We start from the raw sequence: 19,294 nt of genomic DNA, 5'->3' as shown, positions 1-19,294 counted from the left end.
TTTTTGGATTGGGTTGTTTGTTTTTTTAATATTGAGCTGCATGAGAACTTTTCTTTCTTCTTCTTTTTCTTCTTTTTTTAAAAAAATGCACATAGAAAAGCTATATACTAGAATGAGATCTTTTCAGATTAAATTCCAACCCAAATTTATATATTTTGGAGATTAATCCTTTGTCCGCTGATTCGTTTGCAAATATTTTCTCCCATTCTGAGGGTTGTCTTTTCGTCTTGTTTGTAGTTTCCTTTGCTGTGCAAAAGCTTTTAAGTTTCATTAGGTCCCATTTGTTTATTTTTGTTTTTATTTCCATTACTCTAGGAGGTGGATCAAAAAAGATCTTGCTGTGATTTATGTCAAAGAGTGTTCTTCCTATGTTTTCCTATAAGAGTTTTATAGTGTCCGGTCTTACATTTAGGTCTCGAATCCATTTTGAGTTTATTTTTGTGTATGGTGTTAGGGAGTGTTCTAATTTCATTCTTTTACATGTAGCTGTCCAGTTTTCCCAGCACCACTTATTGAAGAGGCTGTCTTTTCTCCATTGTATATCCTTGCCTCCTTTGTCATAGATTAGTTGACCATAGGTGCGTGGGTTTATCTCTGGGCTTTCTATCTTGTTCCATTGATCTGTATTTCTGTTTTTGTGCCAGTACCATATTGTCTTGATGACTGTAGCTTTGTAGTATAGGCTGAAGTCAGGGAGTCTGATTCCTCCAGCTCTGCTTTTTTCCCTCAAGACTGCTTTGGCTATTCGGGGTCTTTTGTGTCTCCATACAAAATTTTAAGATTTTTTGTTCTAGTTCTGTAAAAAATGCCATTGGTAATTTGATAGGGATTGCATTGAATCTGTAGATTGCTTTGGGTAGTGTAGTCATTTTCACAATGTTGATTCTTCCAATCCAAGAACATGGTATATCTCTCCATCTGTTGGTATCAATTTTAATTTCCTTCATCAGTGTCTTATAGTTTTCTGCATACAGGTCTTTTGTCTCCCTAAGTAGGTTTATTCCCAGGTATTTTATTCTTTTTGTTGCAATGGTAAATGGGAGTGTTTCCTTAATTTCTCTTTCAGATTTTTCATCATTAGTGTATAGGAATGCAAGAGATTTCTGTGCATTAATTTTGTATCCTGCAACTTTACCAAATTCTTTGATTAGCTCTGGTAGTTTTCTGCTGGCATGTTTAGTATTCTCTATGTATAGTATCATGTCATCTGCAAACAGTGACAGTTTTACTTCTTCTTTTCCAATTTGTATTCCTTTTATTTCTTTTTCTTCTCTGATTGCCGTGGCTAGGACTTCCAAAACTATGTTGAATAATAGTGGTGAGAGTGGACATCCTTGTCTTGTTCCTGATCTTAGAGGAAATGCTTTCAGTTTTTCACCATTGAGAATGATGTTTGCTGTGGGTTTGTTGTATATGGTCTTTATTATGTTGAGGTAGGTTCCCTCTATGCCCACTTTCTGGAGAGTTTTTATCATAAACGGGTGTTGAATTTTGTCAAAAGCTTTTTCTGCATCTATTGAGATGATCATATGGTTTTTATTCTTCAGTTTGTTAATATGGTGTATCACACTGATTGATTTGCGTATATTGAAGAATCCTTGCATCCCTGGGATAAATCCCACTTGATCATGATGTATGATCCTTTTAACGTGTTGTTGGATTCTGTTTGCTAGTATTTTGTTGAGGATTTTTGCATTTATATTCATCAGTGATATTGTTCTGTAATTTTCTTTTTTTGTAGTATCTTTGTCTGGTTTTGGTATCAGGGTGATGGTGGGCTCATAGAATGAGTTTGGGAGTGTTCCTTCCTCTGCAATTTTTTGGAAGAGTTTGAGAAGGATGGGTGTTAGCTCTTCTCTAAATGTTTGATAGAATTCACCTGTGAAGCCATCTGGTCCTGGACCTTTGTTTGTTGGAAGATTTTTAATCACAGTTTCAATTTCATTACTTGTGATTGGTCTGTTCATATTTTCTATTTCTTCCTGGTTCAGTCTCGGAAGGTTATACCTTTCTAAGAATTTGTCCATTTCTTCCAGGTTGTCCATTTTATTGGCATAGGGTTGCTTGTAGTAGTCTCTTAGGATGCTTTGTATTTCTGTGGTGTCTGTGGTAACTTCTCCTTTCTCATTTCTAATTTTATTGATTTGAGTCCTCTCCCTCTTTTTCTTGATGAGTCTGGCTAATGGTTTATCAATTTTGTTTATCTTCTCAAAGAACCAGCTTTTAGTTTTATTGATCTTTGCTACTGTTTTCTTTGTTTCTATTGCATTTATTTCTGCTCTGATCTTTATGATTTCTTTCCTTCTGCTAACTTTGGGTTTTGTTTGTTCTTCTTTTTCTAGCTCCTTTAGGTGTAAGGTTAGATTGTTTATTTGAGATTTTTCTTGTTTCTTGAGGTAGGCTTGTATAGCTATAAACTTCCCTCTTAGAACTGCTTTTGCTGCATCCCATAGGTTTTGGGTCGTCGTGTTTTCATTGTCATTTGTCTCTAGGTATTTTTTGATTTCCTCTTTGATTTCTTCAGTGATCTCTTGGTTATTTAGTAACGTATTGTTTAGCCTCCATGTGTTTGTGTTTTTTACGTTTTTTTCCCTGTAACTGATTTCTAATCTCATAGCGTTGTGGTCAGAAAAGATGCTTGATATGATCTCAATGTTCTTAAATTTACTAAGGCTTGATTTGTGACCCAAGATGTGATCTATCCCAGAGAATGTTCCATGCGCACTTGAGAAGAAAGTGTAATCTGTTTTTGGATGGAATGTCCTATAAATATCAATTAAGTCTATCTGGTCTATTGTGTCATTTAAAGCTTCTGTTTCCTTATTAATTTTCTGTTTGGATGATCTGTCCATTGGTGTAAGTGAGGTGTTAAAGTCCCTCACTATTATTGTGTTACTGTTGATTTCCTCTTTTATAGCAGTTAGCAGTTGCCTTATGTATTGAGGTGCTCCTATGTTGGGTGCATATATATTTATAATTGTTATATCTTCTTCTTGGATTGATCCCTTGATCATTATGTAGTGTCCTTCCTTGTCTCTTGTAACATTCTTTATTTTAAAGTCTATTTTATCTGATATGAGTATTGCTACTCCAGCTTTCTTTTGATTTCCATTTGCATGGAATATCTTTTTCCATCCCCTCACTTTCAGTCTGTATGTGTCCCTAGGTCTGAAATGGGTCTCTTGTAGACAGCATATATATGGGTCTTGTTTTTGTATCCATTCAGCGAGCCTGTGTCTTTTGGTTGGAACATTTAATCCATTCACATTTAAGGTAATTATTGATATGTATGTTCCTATGACCATTTTCTTAATTGTTTTGGGTTTGTTTTTGTAGGTGCTTTTCTTCTCCTGTATTTCCCACTTAGAGAAGTTCCTTTAGCATTTGTTGGAGAGCTGGTTTGGTGGTGCTGAATTCTCTTAGCTTTTGCTTGTCTGTAAAGCTTTTGATTTCTCCATTGAATCTGAATGAGATCCTTGCTGGGTAGAGTAATCTTGGTTGTACGTTCTTCCCTTTCATCACCTTAAGTATATCATGCCACTCCCTTCTGGCTTGTAGAGTTACTGCTGCGAAATCAGCTGTTAACCTTATGGGAGTTCCCTTGTATGTTATTTGTCGTTTTTCCCTTGCTGCTTTCAATAATTTTTCTTTGTGTTTAATTTTTTCCAGTTTGATTACTATGTGTCTCGGCGTGTTTCTCCTTGGGTTTATCCTGTATGGGACTCTCTGTGCTTCCTGGACTTGGGTAGCTATTTCCTTTCCCATGTTAGGGAAGTTTTCGACTATAATCTCTTCAAATATTTTCTCGGGTCCTTTCTCTCTCTATTCTTCTGGGACCCCTATAATGCGAATGTTGTTGCGTTTAATGTTGTCCCAGAGGTGTCTTAGGCTGTCTTCATTTCTTTTCATTCTTTTTCTTTATTCTGTTCTGCAGCAGTGAATTCCACCATTCTGTCTTCCAGGTCACTTATGCGTTCTTCTGCCTCAGTTATTCTGCTATTGATTCCTTCTAGTGTAGTTTTTCAGTTCAGTTATTGTATTGTTCATCTCTGTTTGTTTGTTCTTTAATTCTTCTAGGTCTTTGTTAAACATTTCTTGCATATTCTCGATCTTTGCCTCCATTCTTTTTCCACAGTCCTGGATCATCTTCACTATCATTATTCTGAATTCTTTTTCTGCAAGGTTGCCTATCTCCACTTCATTTAGTTGTTTTTCTGGGGTTTTATCTTGTTCCTTCATCTGGTACATGGCCCTCTGCCTTTTCATCTTGTCTGTCTTTCTGTGAATGTGGTTTTTGTTCCACAGGCTGCAGGATTGTAGTTCTTCTTGCTTCTGCTGTCTGCCCTCAATGTATTTTATTTTAAAGCTTATTTTCTACTTTTGGAGTAGTTAGCATCTTTATTTCCTGGATATGATTTTTATATTCACTCAGTGATTATTATTCAAATTTTATTAAACCAATTATTATTAAGTAAATCTCACTTTATATGACAAGTATAATCATTCAAGTGTTTTATCTAAGCCAATTTACCATATGCTAATTTCTACAATTTTTTTTAAGTTGGAGAAATTAAATTTAGAATTACACCAAAATCCTTTTAAAGGGAAAAAAATTGTTGGTTTAAAAAGAGTGTATTTTGGACTCAGGAAGCATCTGGTTTGGAAAACATGTTCTGCTTCAGGACTCTAGACTTGGATCTCCAAGCTGGCTGACCCTCAGAAGTAAATGTCAGTTGCATTTACCCTTCAGATTTTCAGATTGCAGTTTCCTATTTTAACTTCTGTCTAGAAATAAACTTAAATTTTTTTCTCTGTAGTTAATATAAAACTCATATTTATTGTTTAGTCATCCATCTCTGTCAGAAGCATTTAAAAGTGTTACAGATTTGTAATTTTAGGTATATTTGAGTTACTAAAAAATCAATTTTATATGTTGTCTCCTCTTTGGATGTTTGACAATATTAAGATTTGGAATTGTTAATATATGTTCTTTTAGATCTGTTCTCATCTTCTAAACAATGAGATTCATATTTTAGATTGCTTCTAAGCTGTTAGGTTTAGTAGTAGAATATTAATAGAGATTCAAACTGTATAAGAATTATAAAAATTCTAGGTTTATAAAAGTAGTAGGAAAGAAGATTTACAGGTGAATTCCTCCTTGGCAAACTTGATTTGTTTTATTTAATGACGATTACATACTTTTTTATATACTTTTATACACATTTATATTTGTTATGCATAAATAATACAGAAGCCCCCTAATTATTAACAGAATAGGTCCAGAAAAGCTTGGGTGAGTCCAAAATGAGCCTTCATAAGTAAACGCTAATACTTTCATTTCATGGCAGGCAGAGTTGGTGTGATTTTGGGCTGATGTGAGCTTTCTTCACAGTTATGAAAGTCTATAAGAATTTAAGTTTTTTAGAAGAGGCACTTCTATATACTTAAAGTGTTGCCTTTTTTGTAAATCAATTCTTTCATGTTTTCTTTGAATTTGGGTCTTATGGACCTACAATATGGAAAACAAAAAACAAAAAAACTCCACACAGTATTATGTAAGAAGACACTTTCTTGTCTTCATTTCAGCCATATAAAGTTGCAGCAATCCATATGATTAGAACCAAAGGAAAATTTTTGGTATACAGGTAAAATTTGAAAATAATGCATGGCTTTAATTCTGTATTCTTTAGCTTACTGATTCATACCAAACAACCAGCTTCATTTCTGATGAAGTATAGAACATGCTAGTAGTTGCTAAAATGTCTTTGGATTTTCTTCAGGGTTACTTTTTTAGGGTACTAAAATTATTAGGATTCTAAAATATGCTAGTTAAGAGCAAATTTAGTTCAGATTGGATACCTTTACTTTCTAAATAATTAATTTTAATTTTATATAGTAGGTCAATAAGTACATTTCTAAAAAGTATGTAAATCAACTTTCCTACTGACTTACATTTTAATTTTAGAGGTGCTTTTTTTTTTTTTAACAGTTGAACAATTTTCTTCTTTTTTTGCTGATAAGGCTTCTCCTACTCTCAAGTAATGAGTGAATTGTAAATAAGCGTGCACATTTAGAAAGAAAACAATAATTTGTATTTGAGAAAGCGCTAATATGTTTTATAGATTCGGATCTTCTTAACAGCTTTCTGTGGGTAGGAAAAAGAGAGTGGTTTGTGAGGTAAAAAGTATTCATGTAGATACACAAGTAGTAGTTTTTCTCAGCCACCATGGATAGCTATATAATTTTTACCATAAAATAAGTAATACATACATAAAATAGCCCATCAGAACCAAGACTGTATAATAAAAATAATCCTTTCTACCTCAGCATTTGCCCCTGATTTTCCCATCATAGATAATCACTATTTGTAGTGTCTTATATTTGCATGGAGTATTTCTAGAATTATACATAAGTATACATATACATCTTTTTATACAAATTTAAACACCTTATATACTCTTCTGCTTTGCCTTCCTTTTCATGTAATATATCTTAGTTCCTTGTAGAAATAGTATTTTTAAAATAATTTTGTAATTCTTGAGAATCTTCATATTTTATAGTTTTTAAAAATCATGGTTATTTGAAGATTTTAACAACAAAATACAAATGTAATTTCATCATCCAAATGGAAAATATATGATAATTATGGCTACATAGGTAGACTTTTAATTACATTTTTAAATGTTTGTAACATCAACATCTAATTTAATGTCTAGCTATGAAATAGTAGAGAAATCTGACTTTAAAGTAGATTTCAAATAACTGTCACCTCGTCATTTAGCTCTTTTTACCATAAAGATTTGCTTATTTCTAATGCATCATGATTCTTTACCCATTTTTATTTTTCTCCAATTTACAGGCTTTTTCAGAACCAGGAATTAGGTTAGAACTGGTTGTGATGTATAACAGAAAATAGAATTTTTAGGCCCTACTCTAGTAGCTGTGCAATAAATATTAGGAAGTATACCCAGTAACCTAATAGCATTCATGTCTGGTGGATCATTTTTATATTTATACAGCTGTAATAAAAAGGAATATTTTTTGCTTTGTAGCTGGAGTTAAATTATTATTAGAAGCATTATTAACCTGCCCTACATAATTATTTTGTTTATAGTGAGATGGTATAGGCTTTAGAGCCAGACCAACCTGGATTCAAATCCTGTCTAGACTTCCAGTATTAGCTCAGTGTTACGAGGCTCCTTCTCTAAACCTTAATCTCTTCATCAATACAATGGTAATAATACTACTACCAGTAAGATACTGCAGTGAATATTCTTGTATGAATGAACCTTGTTCATGTGAAGGTTTTACTGTGGACAGAGAAATCTATGGGCCAAAAGGCATATGCAGTTTAAATATTGATAATTGCTGCAAAATCACTCTAAAAAGACTATCCCAATTTCAATGCCACTAACTGTATGACACTGCCTTGTACCCTCTATAGTACTGAAGTTTTTCAGTCTTTTCAATTTTTGTCTTTCTTATAACCTATTTTTAAATGTTAACTCTTTTCAAGTCTCTGACCTCTGTATCAAATCTGGCGATATCTTAGACATTAGAATAATATATAGTACCCCAGATAATCTTATTGTTTAGATTTTTCTCTTAATAGCTATTCATATTTTAATGTAGGCTCTATATTTGTTGGTTTGTGCCATTTATGAAATAGAGACTCCTTGAGTCAAGGCGCTCTCTCTCTCTCTATATATATATATGTGTGTGTGTGTGTGTGTATATATATATATATATATATATGTATACACATTTTTTTTAACATCTGTCTAGTTTAAGCAGATCACAATTTCAATTGATCAAAATTTCCTTGGCTTCTCATTACTTTGTGACATGTCCTCTGGTTACTTTAATTTCCACTATCCCCAGAATACCTTTTTGTTTAAATTATATATTAATATGATTTTATTTCTTTACAAGTACAAATATACTCTAATATTTAGCATCTTTCAAGTGCCTTGGTTTATCTTTCTGAATATTCATTTTCATTATGTGACTGTAGATGTAGACAATCTATGCAGTTAGTATGGACTAAATCCATATTATGTATGGTATGGAAGAGAGAAGTTATGCTTTACCTTATTTTCTTATTATTTGACTCTTTCTCCTAAAAAGAAAATACTGGAAAATTCCATTTAAGTTTTATTCTTATTGTAATTGCATTTCTATTCAAAACTTGCTACTCATTTGTGAAGCTCTGTTTTCAGTTATAGGCACCCTGAGCTTTATGAAAATAAGTTGAAGTATGTGCTAATGAAATACGAACCCTAAAATAAAGATGTTGGCATGTCTTGCTTCACAAGCCAGATTTGGACTGAATTTTCATTCTCACTCTTAACCAAGTCCACATTTAACACTTAAGACCTTTTCATGGTCAACTTTTGCTGTAGATAAATTGAACGGTTTTCTGTGACTTTAAAGAGCAGTAAGGCTTATCTGGCCATTTTGAATTACAGATGTTTAGGAATTATTTAGTAGGCATGTTTTGATGCTATTTATCTAATAGCTTCCATATTTCTTTTAAAACTTAACATAGACTTTAATTGATATCATTTTTGACTAAGAGGTTTATTTTGGATCCATAGCTCTTGTCAATTTGTTAAAAAAATTCTTGAATATATTATTTTAAAAATATGACAATTAGAGATATGTAAATCACACTCAATAGGGTCTGGCCTCTTTGGGGACTCAATAAATGGCAGGTGTTTTTTTATTATACATACTAATAATAATAAGTAGCACTGTGGAATTTATAGTCAACGTAGAACCTTGTTATGTATGAATAATACTTATTGCTTCCTCAGAAGGGCTTCATATTAGGACTCTACTTGTGATCCTGATTTACTTTTAATACATCTTTTTTATAGAATCCCAAAACAAAAGAGCAAATTGAAAATCTGTTAAGGAATGGGATGAACAAGGAGCTGCGAGATAGACTTTGTTGCCGAATGACTTTTGGGACTGCAGGACTTCGTTCTGCTATGGGGGCAGGATTTTGCTATATTAATGATCTTACAGTAATACAATCAACACAGGTAAGTATTATAAATTATAATATGTGTACTTTTATCACTCTATTTTTTTGCTTTATAAATTAGTTTCTTTTCTTAAAAAAAAAAGAACAAAAACAAAAAAAGCTTTATATCCAGCAAGATACTCTCTTGTAAATAAAAAATGTAGAATAAATTCTGACCTTTGGTCTTGCACAAGACTGATCTTAGAGGTCATTTATGTATCTTTAGAGTCACAGACTGACTTTTTTTTTTTTTTCCAGTTAGTGCTTTATTTTTTCATTCTCCGTAGAATACTGATTTTGTAACACTGATTACAGTCTGATACGTACCATTACAACAAAAGTTTCACTTTATGAAAGATCAGCAAAAATACATCAGCAAGAATATAACTAGTGCATTTACTAAAACACATCATAATCATAAAACCAAGTGATCACACACAATAATCTTTACATTTGGCATACCAGCTACATCCTAGGAGAGCCAGTGTGTTTGGCAGGTGATTAATGTATGTAATAACGACACTGATCAATCTTAACACTTCTGAAATGTTAATTCTTTATCAGTTAAACCTAAAATAAATCAATAGAGTATTGAAACATAACAAGGATGAAATCCAAAATTTGTTGAACAGAGACAGTAGTAAACAGTAGGAAGAGCACTGAATTGGGATCTAGTACATTTGGATCCTTGTCTTATCTTTGGCCCTGGATGGATGACCTTGGGAAAGTATTCTGGGCTATATGAATCCTTCACTCTTAAAATGAGAGAGTTGGCTGGATGGTTCTCTAAACTCTTTCTAGATTTAGCTTTCCATAATTCTAAAAGCTTTGACACCAATTCATTTTAGTGTTGTAAAGTGAAATGTCTAACAATACTAACTTGGCAGTTGGGTTGAGTCCAGCTCTGCCACACAAATACAACTTGTTGCTTGTGTTCAAGTCTCTTCCTTCTGAGCCCCATGACAGCCCTATCCTCAAATTAACAAACAGTGATGACAGGCTTCAGGAGGTAAACAAGCTTGTCTTCCACCAGATACAAACTCAAGACCCCCAAAGTCATGGTTATTAAGAAAAGCTATAATGGAAGAACTATGGGGAAAACCCCCAACATCCTCTTTGATAAATGGTACAGTAACACCATTCACTAACAGAAGAAGGCAGGTACAGATATTAATTACAATACATAATTAATTTTCAACTGTTATTTGTGAACCTACACAAAAAATATACACACAATTAGAACTGTATCAATATGAACTATAAATTCAAGGTCTAGATGTACACGGGAGCCTCTCTCATGCTGCTAATCTGAAGGAGGCTTATTGTAGTTTCACGTGTTTGTAACTCTACAGGAGGAAGCTGGGATTCTTTTTACTAACGTTGGCTTCTATTCCGTTATCTGAAAAGTCCACCTCTCTCACATAATCACAGAAATTAAAGATGTCCAAGCCCCCCTTTAGGGCATTTCCTCCATCCCCCTACTTTCCTTATCAGATTACTGTCTTTTTGTTCTAAAACACTGAATGACTGGCTTCCATCAACCCTATCTGAAAATCAAGTAGAGTTTATCTCTTTTGATCTAAGGTCTAAATTTGTCTGTATTTCTTCCTAATATTTTAATGTAATTCCTATCTCAATTGTATTTACACAATTCTGAATATTTAACTGTGGTATCCATTATAGAAGTTAACCCAATTCAATGAACATGAATGCGCAAAGCAAAATTACTTTGAAAATGTCAAGTTTTCTTAATAAATATTATCCTTTCATGAAAGTACTAAAGTGCTTCCCTTTTGACAGCAGTGATTACTTTAAGCAACTGTATGAGCCTTGAAACATTTTCCAACATCTCTAACCCATGCTCCCTTCCAGAAAATGTAAAACACTCACCCTTCACTGTCCTCCTCCCTCCTGAGGGGACTGAGGACCTGTACCCTACAAGGTCTCTTCTGATTGAGAATCCCTGATACTGAAGAAATGGCATCACCAGCTGTATATTATGTTGAGCTTTGCCTTTCCATAATTTGACTGTAAAACAACAGATTTATTTTTGCCTTCCCAGAAATGTCCTTTTTTATATTACCAAATATGCTTTTTGAGCTCTACAGCTCCCTTCTATCCCTCATTCCTTACAAGATTTTAATACACTTCTTTATGGGGACAAGACATCTCCTCTTGAGAATCATTGAACCAAAATATAATTTCTGAATTACTATTCATGATAAAGCTCAATAACTAAGTTTGAGAAAACAGTATTCAATTTAAAGACAGAAAAAATGAATATTACAATATTGAGTATATTCTAATTATTAAACCAAATTATTTAAACTTCATACTTGAAAACTAACATAGAGACTTGTTTTTAAAGTGATCTACTGAAACCGTAATGAAATGCACCTTTCATACTGGTCAATTATAGTAACAAATTATATTGCTTTCCTTTGTTGAAATGCTTTCTTCGATTATATAAACTACAGAGTTATACTCTCATTTTCCACTCATTTTCAGATATTCAGAACTAAAACTTTTAGATTTTTCTAAATAAATTTTTATCAGTTGCTACCTAGTTTAGCAACTTAGAATCGAATCTATTTCTTCTATAGAATTGCCAACTATCACAAACGTCTCTCTGACTGATGCACAATGACAGGGATATAAAATACCCATGTCTGCAAGAAATACTTATATTGTCTTCATTTTTCCAAATTCTAATAGAGTGAAATTCTGTATACCCTGAAGCTAAAATGATAATGCATATAGAGTCTTAAAAATAGTTTTGGAGAAAATATGGATGCATTTCTTCCCAGAATTTAAAGATGATTTTCTGCGCCTAAGTTAAGCAGATTGGAAAGAGGAGACAGGGAAGGTCTACCTCCAGATCCAAGGTGAAGGACCTAAATAAGATCATTCAGTGCAGCCCCCAACAAGGCACAATAGTTTAAAATTTCACACCAGTGACACCAGGGAGGGGTTCCACTCCCATGGCTGTCAGTATTCTGAATCTATGCGCTTTGCAATGGTGTTCAACTGGATATTTGAAGTTCCTTCATATATTGTACCAATCTTCGCATCTCGGAAGTATTTTTCCACAGGGTAATTTTTGGTGTAGCCTACTCCTCCCATCCACTCGATACATTTGCCAGTTATTAGGCCCGCAATCTCTGATGCATAGTACTTGGCCATAGATGATTCTTTAATGAATGGCCTTCCAGCTTCTAAAAGCCTTGCAGCGTTGTATGTGAGTAATCTTGCAGCTTCTAGCTGGGTGGCCATGTGAGCCACTTGGTGTTGGAGCCCTTGAAAATCAAATATTGTTTTGCCACATTGTTCCCTTTCTTTAATATATGGAATAGTGTAGTCAAAACATCCTTGAGCCAGTCCCAGCATCTGTGCAGCAATTCCTATTCTACTTTCATTAAGACCCCCGATGGCGTACTTATGGCCATGTCCAATTTGTCCCAGGATATTGGCTTCTGGAACCTTGACATTTTCAAATGTTAATGGGCAGGTAGAAGAAGCTCTGATTCCCATTTTGTTCTCTGGTTTCCCTATATGAAGGCCCTCAGTATCATGATCTACCAAGAAGCAGGTAATTCCTTTATACCCAAGAGTAAGGTCTACTTTTGCCATCACCATGAAGAGCCCGGCATCCTTGGCGTTGCTAATCCACATCTTTGACCCGTTGATGACATAATAATTTCCCTTTTTATCAGCTTTGGTCTTCAAAGCAAATGAATCGCTACTTGCTCCAGCCTCTGAAAGGCAGAAACTTCCCATTTGTTCCGTAGCTAGCTTGGGCAAATAGATAGCCTTCTGTTCTTCTGTTCCGTAGTTTCCAATTAGCCTGTTAATTACTGTGTTCTGGATGTCACACACCAGAGCCACAGATGCATCAACTTTGGCTAATTCCTCTATCACTAGGACAGAGGGAAAAAATGAAGCTCCTGTTCCTCCATATTTTGTGTCAATTTCAATACCCATCAACCCTTGTTGAAATAATCCTCGTATTACTGATTTTTCCATTTTTGAATTTTCATCCATTTTTGAAACCAAAGGAGCAATTTGTTCCTGGGCAAATTTTTTAACTGTGCTCTTTATCATCATCTCCTCATCTGTAAATGTTTGCAGAGGGGCACAGGGTAGGCCCTTATTTGTTGTTTTGAGTCCAGCTTCTGACTGGGAAGATTTTAGGACATGAGGAGGATTTTTCCAGGAAGACAGGCAAATTGGGAAGTTTCTTCTTAGCAGCGCGCCCCAGCGCAGCAGCCGAACCATGGCTCCCTCCCTCTGTGCCCCAGGACAAGCGCTGTCCAGGATCCGGAAGCGGCTCTCCTGACTTTCTTATTGAGCTATTTTGGTTGCCATTGTCAACTTCTTGACAATGTTACTTTGCATTTGAAACCAGGAAATGGATATTGACAGTTCCATTTAATACAAAGAAACAAATTTAGATAGAAAGAAGGTGATTGCTCATTTTGGCATATGGCCATTGATAAAGGTTAACCAGAGTATTTGGAAAATTTAGTGGAAAATATTTCCTTTTAACATGGTTTTCCATATATTTTGAGAGTTAAGACAGTGTTGATATGATACAATTTGTTTTATTTCTCCCCGTTTTTATGCAACTTATTCTAGAAACAAATTACTTTTCTTTCCAGTAAATCAACCTTAGTGTTTCAAGGAACTCCACTTTCGAGGCCAAAATGCATTTAGCATATACTAAAAATAGTTCTGAACTAGAGAATTGCTCAGTAGATATAATTCTAATCAATACTGCCAAACAGTAAATCACCTTTAACTTTATTCTATGGGAATTCTCTAAATCCAGGGGCTACTGCAGGGGATCAGGAACAAAGGATGACAAGATGACTGAATAGGTAGGATACTTGCCTCCTCCTGCCCCCATTCCCTTTCTTTTCTTGGTCCAGAAATGCTTCAGTTCCATCTTTTTTGTATGTTGGGTTTCCTTATAAGCTTTCATTTTAACTGAAGATTCCTTGACTTCAGAAAAAGGAGTGGAGGAGGTGTTTGAAAATCAATTTCTACAGAAGTGCAAATTTTTACAGGAGTTGAGATTCCATTATTTGAAGTGGAAAAGCCAGATGGAATCTAATTCTTAAACCCTAGTTTTTTTCAGAACCTATGTATAGAGGGATAAGAGAAGATGGATTTTTACATCAGAGAATGAGATTCTGTGAGGTTTTAGGATAGTATCATCATTAGAAATAAATAAGTTGGTGAAACTAGTCAATTTGGGCTATATTGCATACATGCTTGGGCGCACACACACACACAGTCACTCGTAGGGAGTAGGTTAGGAAGAATAATTATACTTGAAAGAACCATGAAAGAAAGGTCCAGAAGTCACTGGGGTCTCATTTGGTGCTGCCACATAGTTACTTAGCAGTCCCTGCCATATAGTAGGTCTTCAATAAATCAGTATAACATAGTTTTGGTTGAATGAATGGCTTTGGGTGAGTCATTAAATGGAGCTTCAATCTTATTTTGTTTCCTCTTTTTTGGAAGAAATGTTGAAAGACAGAGACACAAATAGAACTGGTATCTTCATTTCTTTCTTTTGGGGGTTGTTGTGAGGATTAAATGTGGCAACATCCGAGAAAGTAGTTTTAAAAGGACTGTAGCAATATGAAGTGTTATTTTTACAGACGAAAGTGTTTATTAAAGTTAGCAAATCATTCATAAGATAGTTAAATGGTGTTTTGGCTTATTATTGTGATATTTTCAATATTAAATACTTCATTTCATTTTTTTGTCACCCTTGACTGCAAATTTTCCTCGTTTATGAGATTTTCTTTCTGTGAGATTTTAAAACTAAAGAATGGGATCCGCCATCTTAAGAAATGTTCTAATGAAGGTTTATGTTGCTGATTTTAAATGTTTGTGTCATAAATTAGATCAAATCTTCTGGTTAGCTTCAATTTTATGATTTAGCAAGGCCTAACATGGTCAAAATTTTGTTCTCTAGAGCCTTAAGGCAAGAAACAATTTCTTTTGGCTCTTCTAACAATTTTTTTTTTTTAGCATTCTGACTCTCATGTCCCATCTTTTTTTCCCTAATGTTTTATGTATCGTATTGGATTTAAGTTACGTAATTGATATTTCTGTGATATTAAATGTATCTGAAACTCCAGGAAATAGGTGTTTATCATCTCACATTTGAGGACTGAACATTGTTGTTCTCACATTGGTAAACATGGGCAAAAGGAGGAAGCCAGTTCCCTGGGAGCCAATAAGCTGCACACCACACATAAAAAGATTAGCCCTTAAGTCATCGTAAATGCAGGCATTAGTCAGGAACTAATTTTCTGTGTTTATCTGCTTCAGGGGATGTACAAATACCTTGAGAGATGTTTCTCAGACTTCAAGCAAAGAGGTTTTGTCGTTGGGTATGACACCCGGGGTCAAGTAACTAGCAGCTGCAGCAGCCAGAGGTACAGTGTTAATTGTTTCAGAGATTAAGCTGGATTGGAATAAAACCTTGAAAAAAATGTTATGCCCAGTTGTAGGATTTCTGAAACAGGAAGCTGTCCAAAAAAATGTGATCACGTGCTAATGTTTATTTTAGAGCTGAAATAGAAGCATTTCAAAGATAACCTTTGGTTTTTACAGAAAGGAGTAAATTTCTAGATGTTTAGAGTTAGTGTGTAGAATGACATAGACTATGTGATGATTTTAATATTTTGGCAGAGGCACTGGGTAGGAGGATTATGTAACTTGCATTCTCTCATTATAGTCCTATTTGATTAGTTTTAGGGTATTTTCACACATAGATAATCATGATATAGTGATACTTTTTCTTCACGGGGTAAATAGGCATATTGTGTTTATCAAAGTCTCTGGTTTCACTTTCTTCCATGTTTTTTGCCTTTTGCATGTTTTATTTCTTATTAAAAGAGCCATCAGAAGATGAATGAGAAAAAAGGAAGAAATTTAAATGTCAATTCTGTTCCTTGTTACTCCTTTTCAAAAAAATCTTATTTAACATTTTAAAGTTGGAGTATGAATCTTAAATAACTAGTGATTATAAGAATCGGTTGTATTATGCTACTGTGTATTCAGAATAATTGTAATACATGTATTTTATGGGAGGTTGGTTTTCAAAAAGTATGTAAAGCTAAGGACCAAGTGAAATCTCTTTTTTTTTAGGCTTGCTAAACTCACTGCTGCAGTCTTACTGGCCAAAGATGTTCCTGTGTACCTTTTTTCAAGATATGTTCCTACGCCTTTTGTAGTAAGTGTGTTGTATCACTGATTGTACAGAAAAGATTAAAAAGATTGCTCTTGAAAAGATTTCTTAAATCAAGCAGGATTTAAATCTTTGTCATGCATATAGTTCTGTATTAAGTGATATGAAGGACCTAAAGAAAACAAATTTTGCTTTGAATTTATTTTCATTCAACAAGCATGTGTCGAACCACCTAAGAATTTGATCTATAACAAGTTGACAAATCCACAGTCATGGCAGGATATTTTAATACTCTTCTTTCAGAAACTGATTTATCAGGCAGGCAAAAATTATTACAGATAGATTTAAACACACAATTAGCGTGCTTAATCGTGTGTGTGTGTGTCTGTGTGTAAACCCTGTATTCCGTGATGGTAGGATACTCATTCTTACCAAATAGGGTCACAAAGGAAATCTCACAAATACAAGAGAATTGCTTATTAAGCCATAGCCCTGGACCCCAATGCAATAAGATTTAAAATAAAGAAACCCACAAATTCCCATATGTTTGGAATTTTAAAAAGACATTTGTAAGTAATTTATGGATTAAGGAAGATATAATGAAGATTAGAAACTATAGCCATCCTTGCTTTGCATGGTAGTGCAGGACTGTAAAGATAACTGTGTAAGCTAAAACCATGCAAAGCAATGTTAGTTATCAATGGGGGAAATTATGATTGTTCTGTGACCTTTAAAATTTTTTTGTCAAAACCTTAAATATACCTTTTCTCTTGATTAAAAATGTACAGAGAAAAGAAAAAAGTAATAAACTAATATTTATTTGCTACTCTGTAATTTAAAACATTAGAAGTGGTAAAACACTGTAGTGTTTTATTTCTTTGTAATGCAATGTATCAAGACTGTGACCAGTGCTTGCTTCTTGTCATATAACTTAACAATATGAGCAAGCATCTTCTCTATGCCTTGCTGAATTATCACACTTCTTTCTAAGTCTGGATCAGCTTCCCACATTTTATCTTTTGTACTTTCTTTCTTTCTTTTTTTGGCTATGCTGTGCGGCTTGTGGGATCTTAGTTCCCCAACCAGGGATTGAACCCAGGCCCTCGGGAGTGAAAGTGTGGAGTCCTAACCACTGGACCATCAGGGAATTCCCTATCGTTTGTACTTTCAGTATCATAAAATGTCTCTGAGAATTCCTTTTTTTGCCAGTATCACTCCCTCTGGGACAGCTTCATCCCTTTCATCACAACCACATCCTTCATTTATAGCCATACATTCACCTTCACTAAGCTCATCTGGTTGCACATCTAGAGTCTCTTGAATGACAGCAGTGTCAATGTTCCCGGTTATTTCTTCTATAACTCCATTTATGGTCGATTCAAATGTCACTTCCACTGTTATCACTTTTGTTTCTTTGCTGCACTTTCATCTTTGTTGGCCGGTTCCTTCTTTCAGTTATCCATTTTTGCAAAATTGTCACATGGGTATATCACTGGGAGATGAGGCAACACAGCTACATGCTTTGCTGTCTGTGAGAGAGCTGACTAACAGATGCACAGTGACCAATCACTGACAGACTTGATGACATGATTGGTTACTAATCATGATGGATCTCTTATATACACAGTTATTTCAGACTGAAGAGCTAGCAGCCAGGTTTGTACTTGATGCAGTTACTCGCAGTATAGCATGGTAACTAAAATTTGAGCATGTTGTTGGGAGACTGGTATTATTTAACTAAAATATGGTATCAGAAATCCATGTATACTGGAACTTTGCAAAGCAAGGACTGTCTGTATTTAAAACTAAGCAACAATGAAAACAATACATAGCAAAAACTATGGGATATAGCTAAAGCCCTACTTAAAGGGAAATTTATAGTCTTAATGAATATATTAGGAAAACAATTTTTAAATAACGAGCTAAGACTTTAACATAGTATGTTAGAACCAAAACAGAATAAATCCAAATAAAATAAAAGAAATAATAAAGATATGAGGAAAAATCAGTTAAATAGAAAACAAAGAAAAGAGTGTATCAACAAAAGCGAGAGTTGGCTCTCTGAAGAGACAATTAATAAAATAGACAAAGCCTTTTGGCAACGGTGCTGAAGAAAAAAAAGACAAAGAAAGTATAAGAGTGAATAATAAATACATAGCGATTAAGAAAATCACAATATTCTGAATAACATAATGCAAATAAATGTGAAACTTGGGAGAATTGGCCAATTTTCTAGAATAATTAATACATCAAAACTGATAAGAAATAGAAATAGAAATCCTGAATAGTCCTAAAGAAATTGAACTGGTTTTTATTTATCTTTTCAAAATAAAAATGCCAGGTTCACATGATTTTGTGGGCAAGTTTTACCAAATGTTTGACCATTAGATAATGTCTCTATAAACTGTTACTAGTGATTTATTGGAAATATACGGAGTGGCTCAAAGAATTGAAGGAATTTCTAAACAATTAGCTCTAACGAATGACAGAAACCAGGGAGGGCCCAGAAATGTAGAACATTTATGTAGGAGTCTGCCACTGGGTTACCATTTCCAGCTGTAACTATGTGTTGGCCTTCCTCTCTTATTGCAGGTAGATTTGCTCTAGCTTCTAGGGAAGTTATTTTTAGCACCCTTTATCACCATGTCTTTGAGTCAAAAGGCAATCTTCCTTGACTACCTATAGCAGAGACATCTTAGAGAAAGACTCTGACCAGGCTTGGGTTGTGAGCCAGTCTCTGAGTTAAATCATCAAGGGAATAGGTTACTCTAGTCAGATCAGGGTCATGTGTCCACCCACCCATGGCCAGGAGAAGAGAAGTTGGATATGATGGTAGAAGGAATATGGGGAACATCTTAGGCAAATAAATAATAACTGCAAAGAAAAAGGGAAATTCAACCAGGGAATTAACTTTGGGAGAGATGGTAAATTGACCTTTATATGCTATAGAGGCCACAGAGTATATGTAAAGATCTTCAAATTGGAAGGCAAGAGACCTAAGTTCTACTCTTATATATTCTCCCTTATGATTATATAATGTTGGATAAACAGTATACAGT

The 19,294-nt window shown here is 34.3% G+C and overlaps 1 protein-coding gene and 1 pseudogene across 3 annotated transcripts in view; one reads left to right on the top strand and one right to left on the bottom strand.

The window, feature by feature from the left end:
- The window catches only part of PGM2L1 (phosphoglucomutase 2 like 1), a 90,900-nt gene that overhangs the window by 31,006 nt on the left and 40,600 nt on the right, over window positions 1-19,294 (top strand). For both annotated transcript variants that reach the window (XR_014231751.1, XM_082343167.1), the window contains exons 2-4: window positions 8,880-9,047; window positions 15,374-15,480; window positions 16,196-16,280. Coding sequence is in view for 1 of the 2 variants with exons in the window: in XM_082343167.1 (XP_082199293.1) it covers window positions 8,880-9,047; window positions 15,374-15,480; window positions 16,196-16,280 (360 nt within the window). In the remaining variant the exon portion in view is untranslated. The remainder of the gene's footprint in view (window positions 1-8,879; window positions 9,048-15,373; window positions 15,481-16,195; window positions 16,281-19,294) is intronic.
- Window positions 9,055-15,351, bottom strand: LOC309606291 (short/branched chain specific acyl-CoA dehydrogenase, mitochondrial pseudogene; annotated as a pseudogene). Its single transcript has one exon. The product of its transcript is annotated as a short/branched chain specific acyl-CoA dehydrogenase, mitochondrial pseudogene (transcript).

This window comes from Balaenoptera borealis (assembly GCF_965194805.1).
Source record: "Balaenoptera borealis genome assembly, chromosome: 11".
Classification (NCBI taxonomy): domain Eukaryota; kingdom Metazoa; phylum Chordata; class Mammalia; order Artiodactyla; family Balaenopteridae; genus Balaenoptera; species Balaenoptera borealis.
This window is presented reverse-complemented; position numbering and strand designations above follow the sequence as displayed.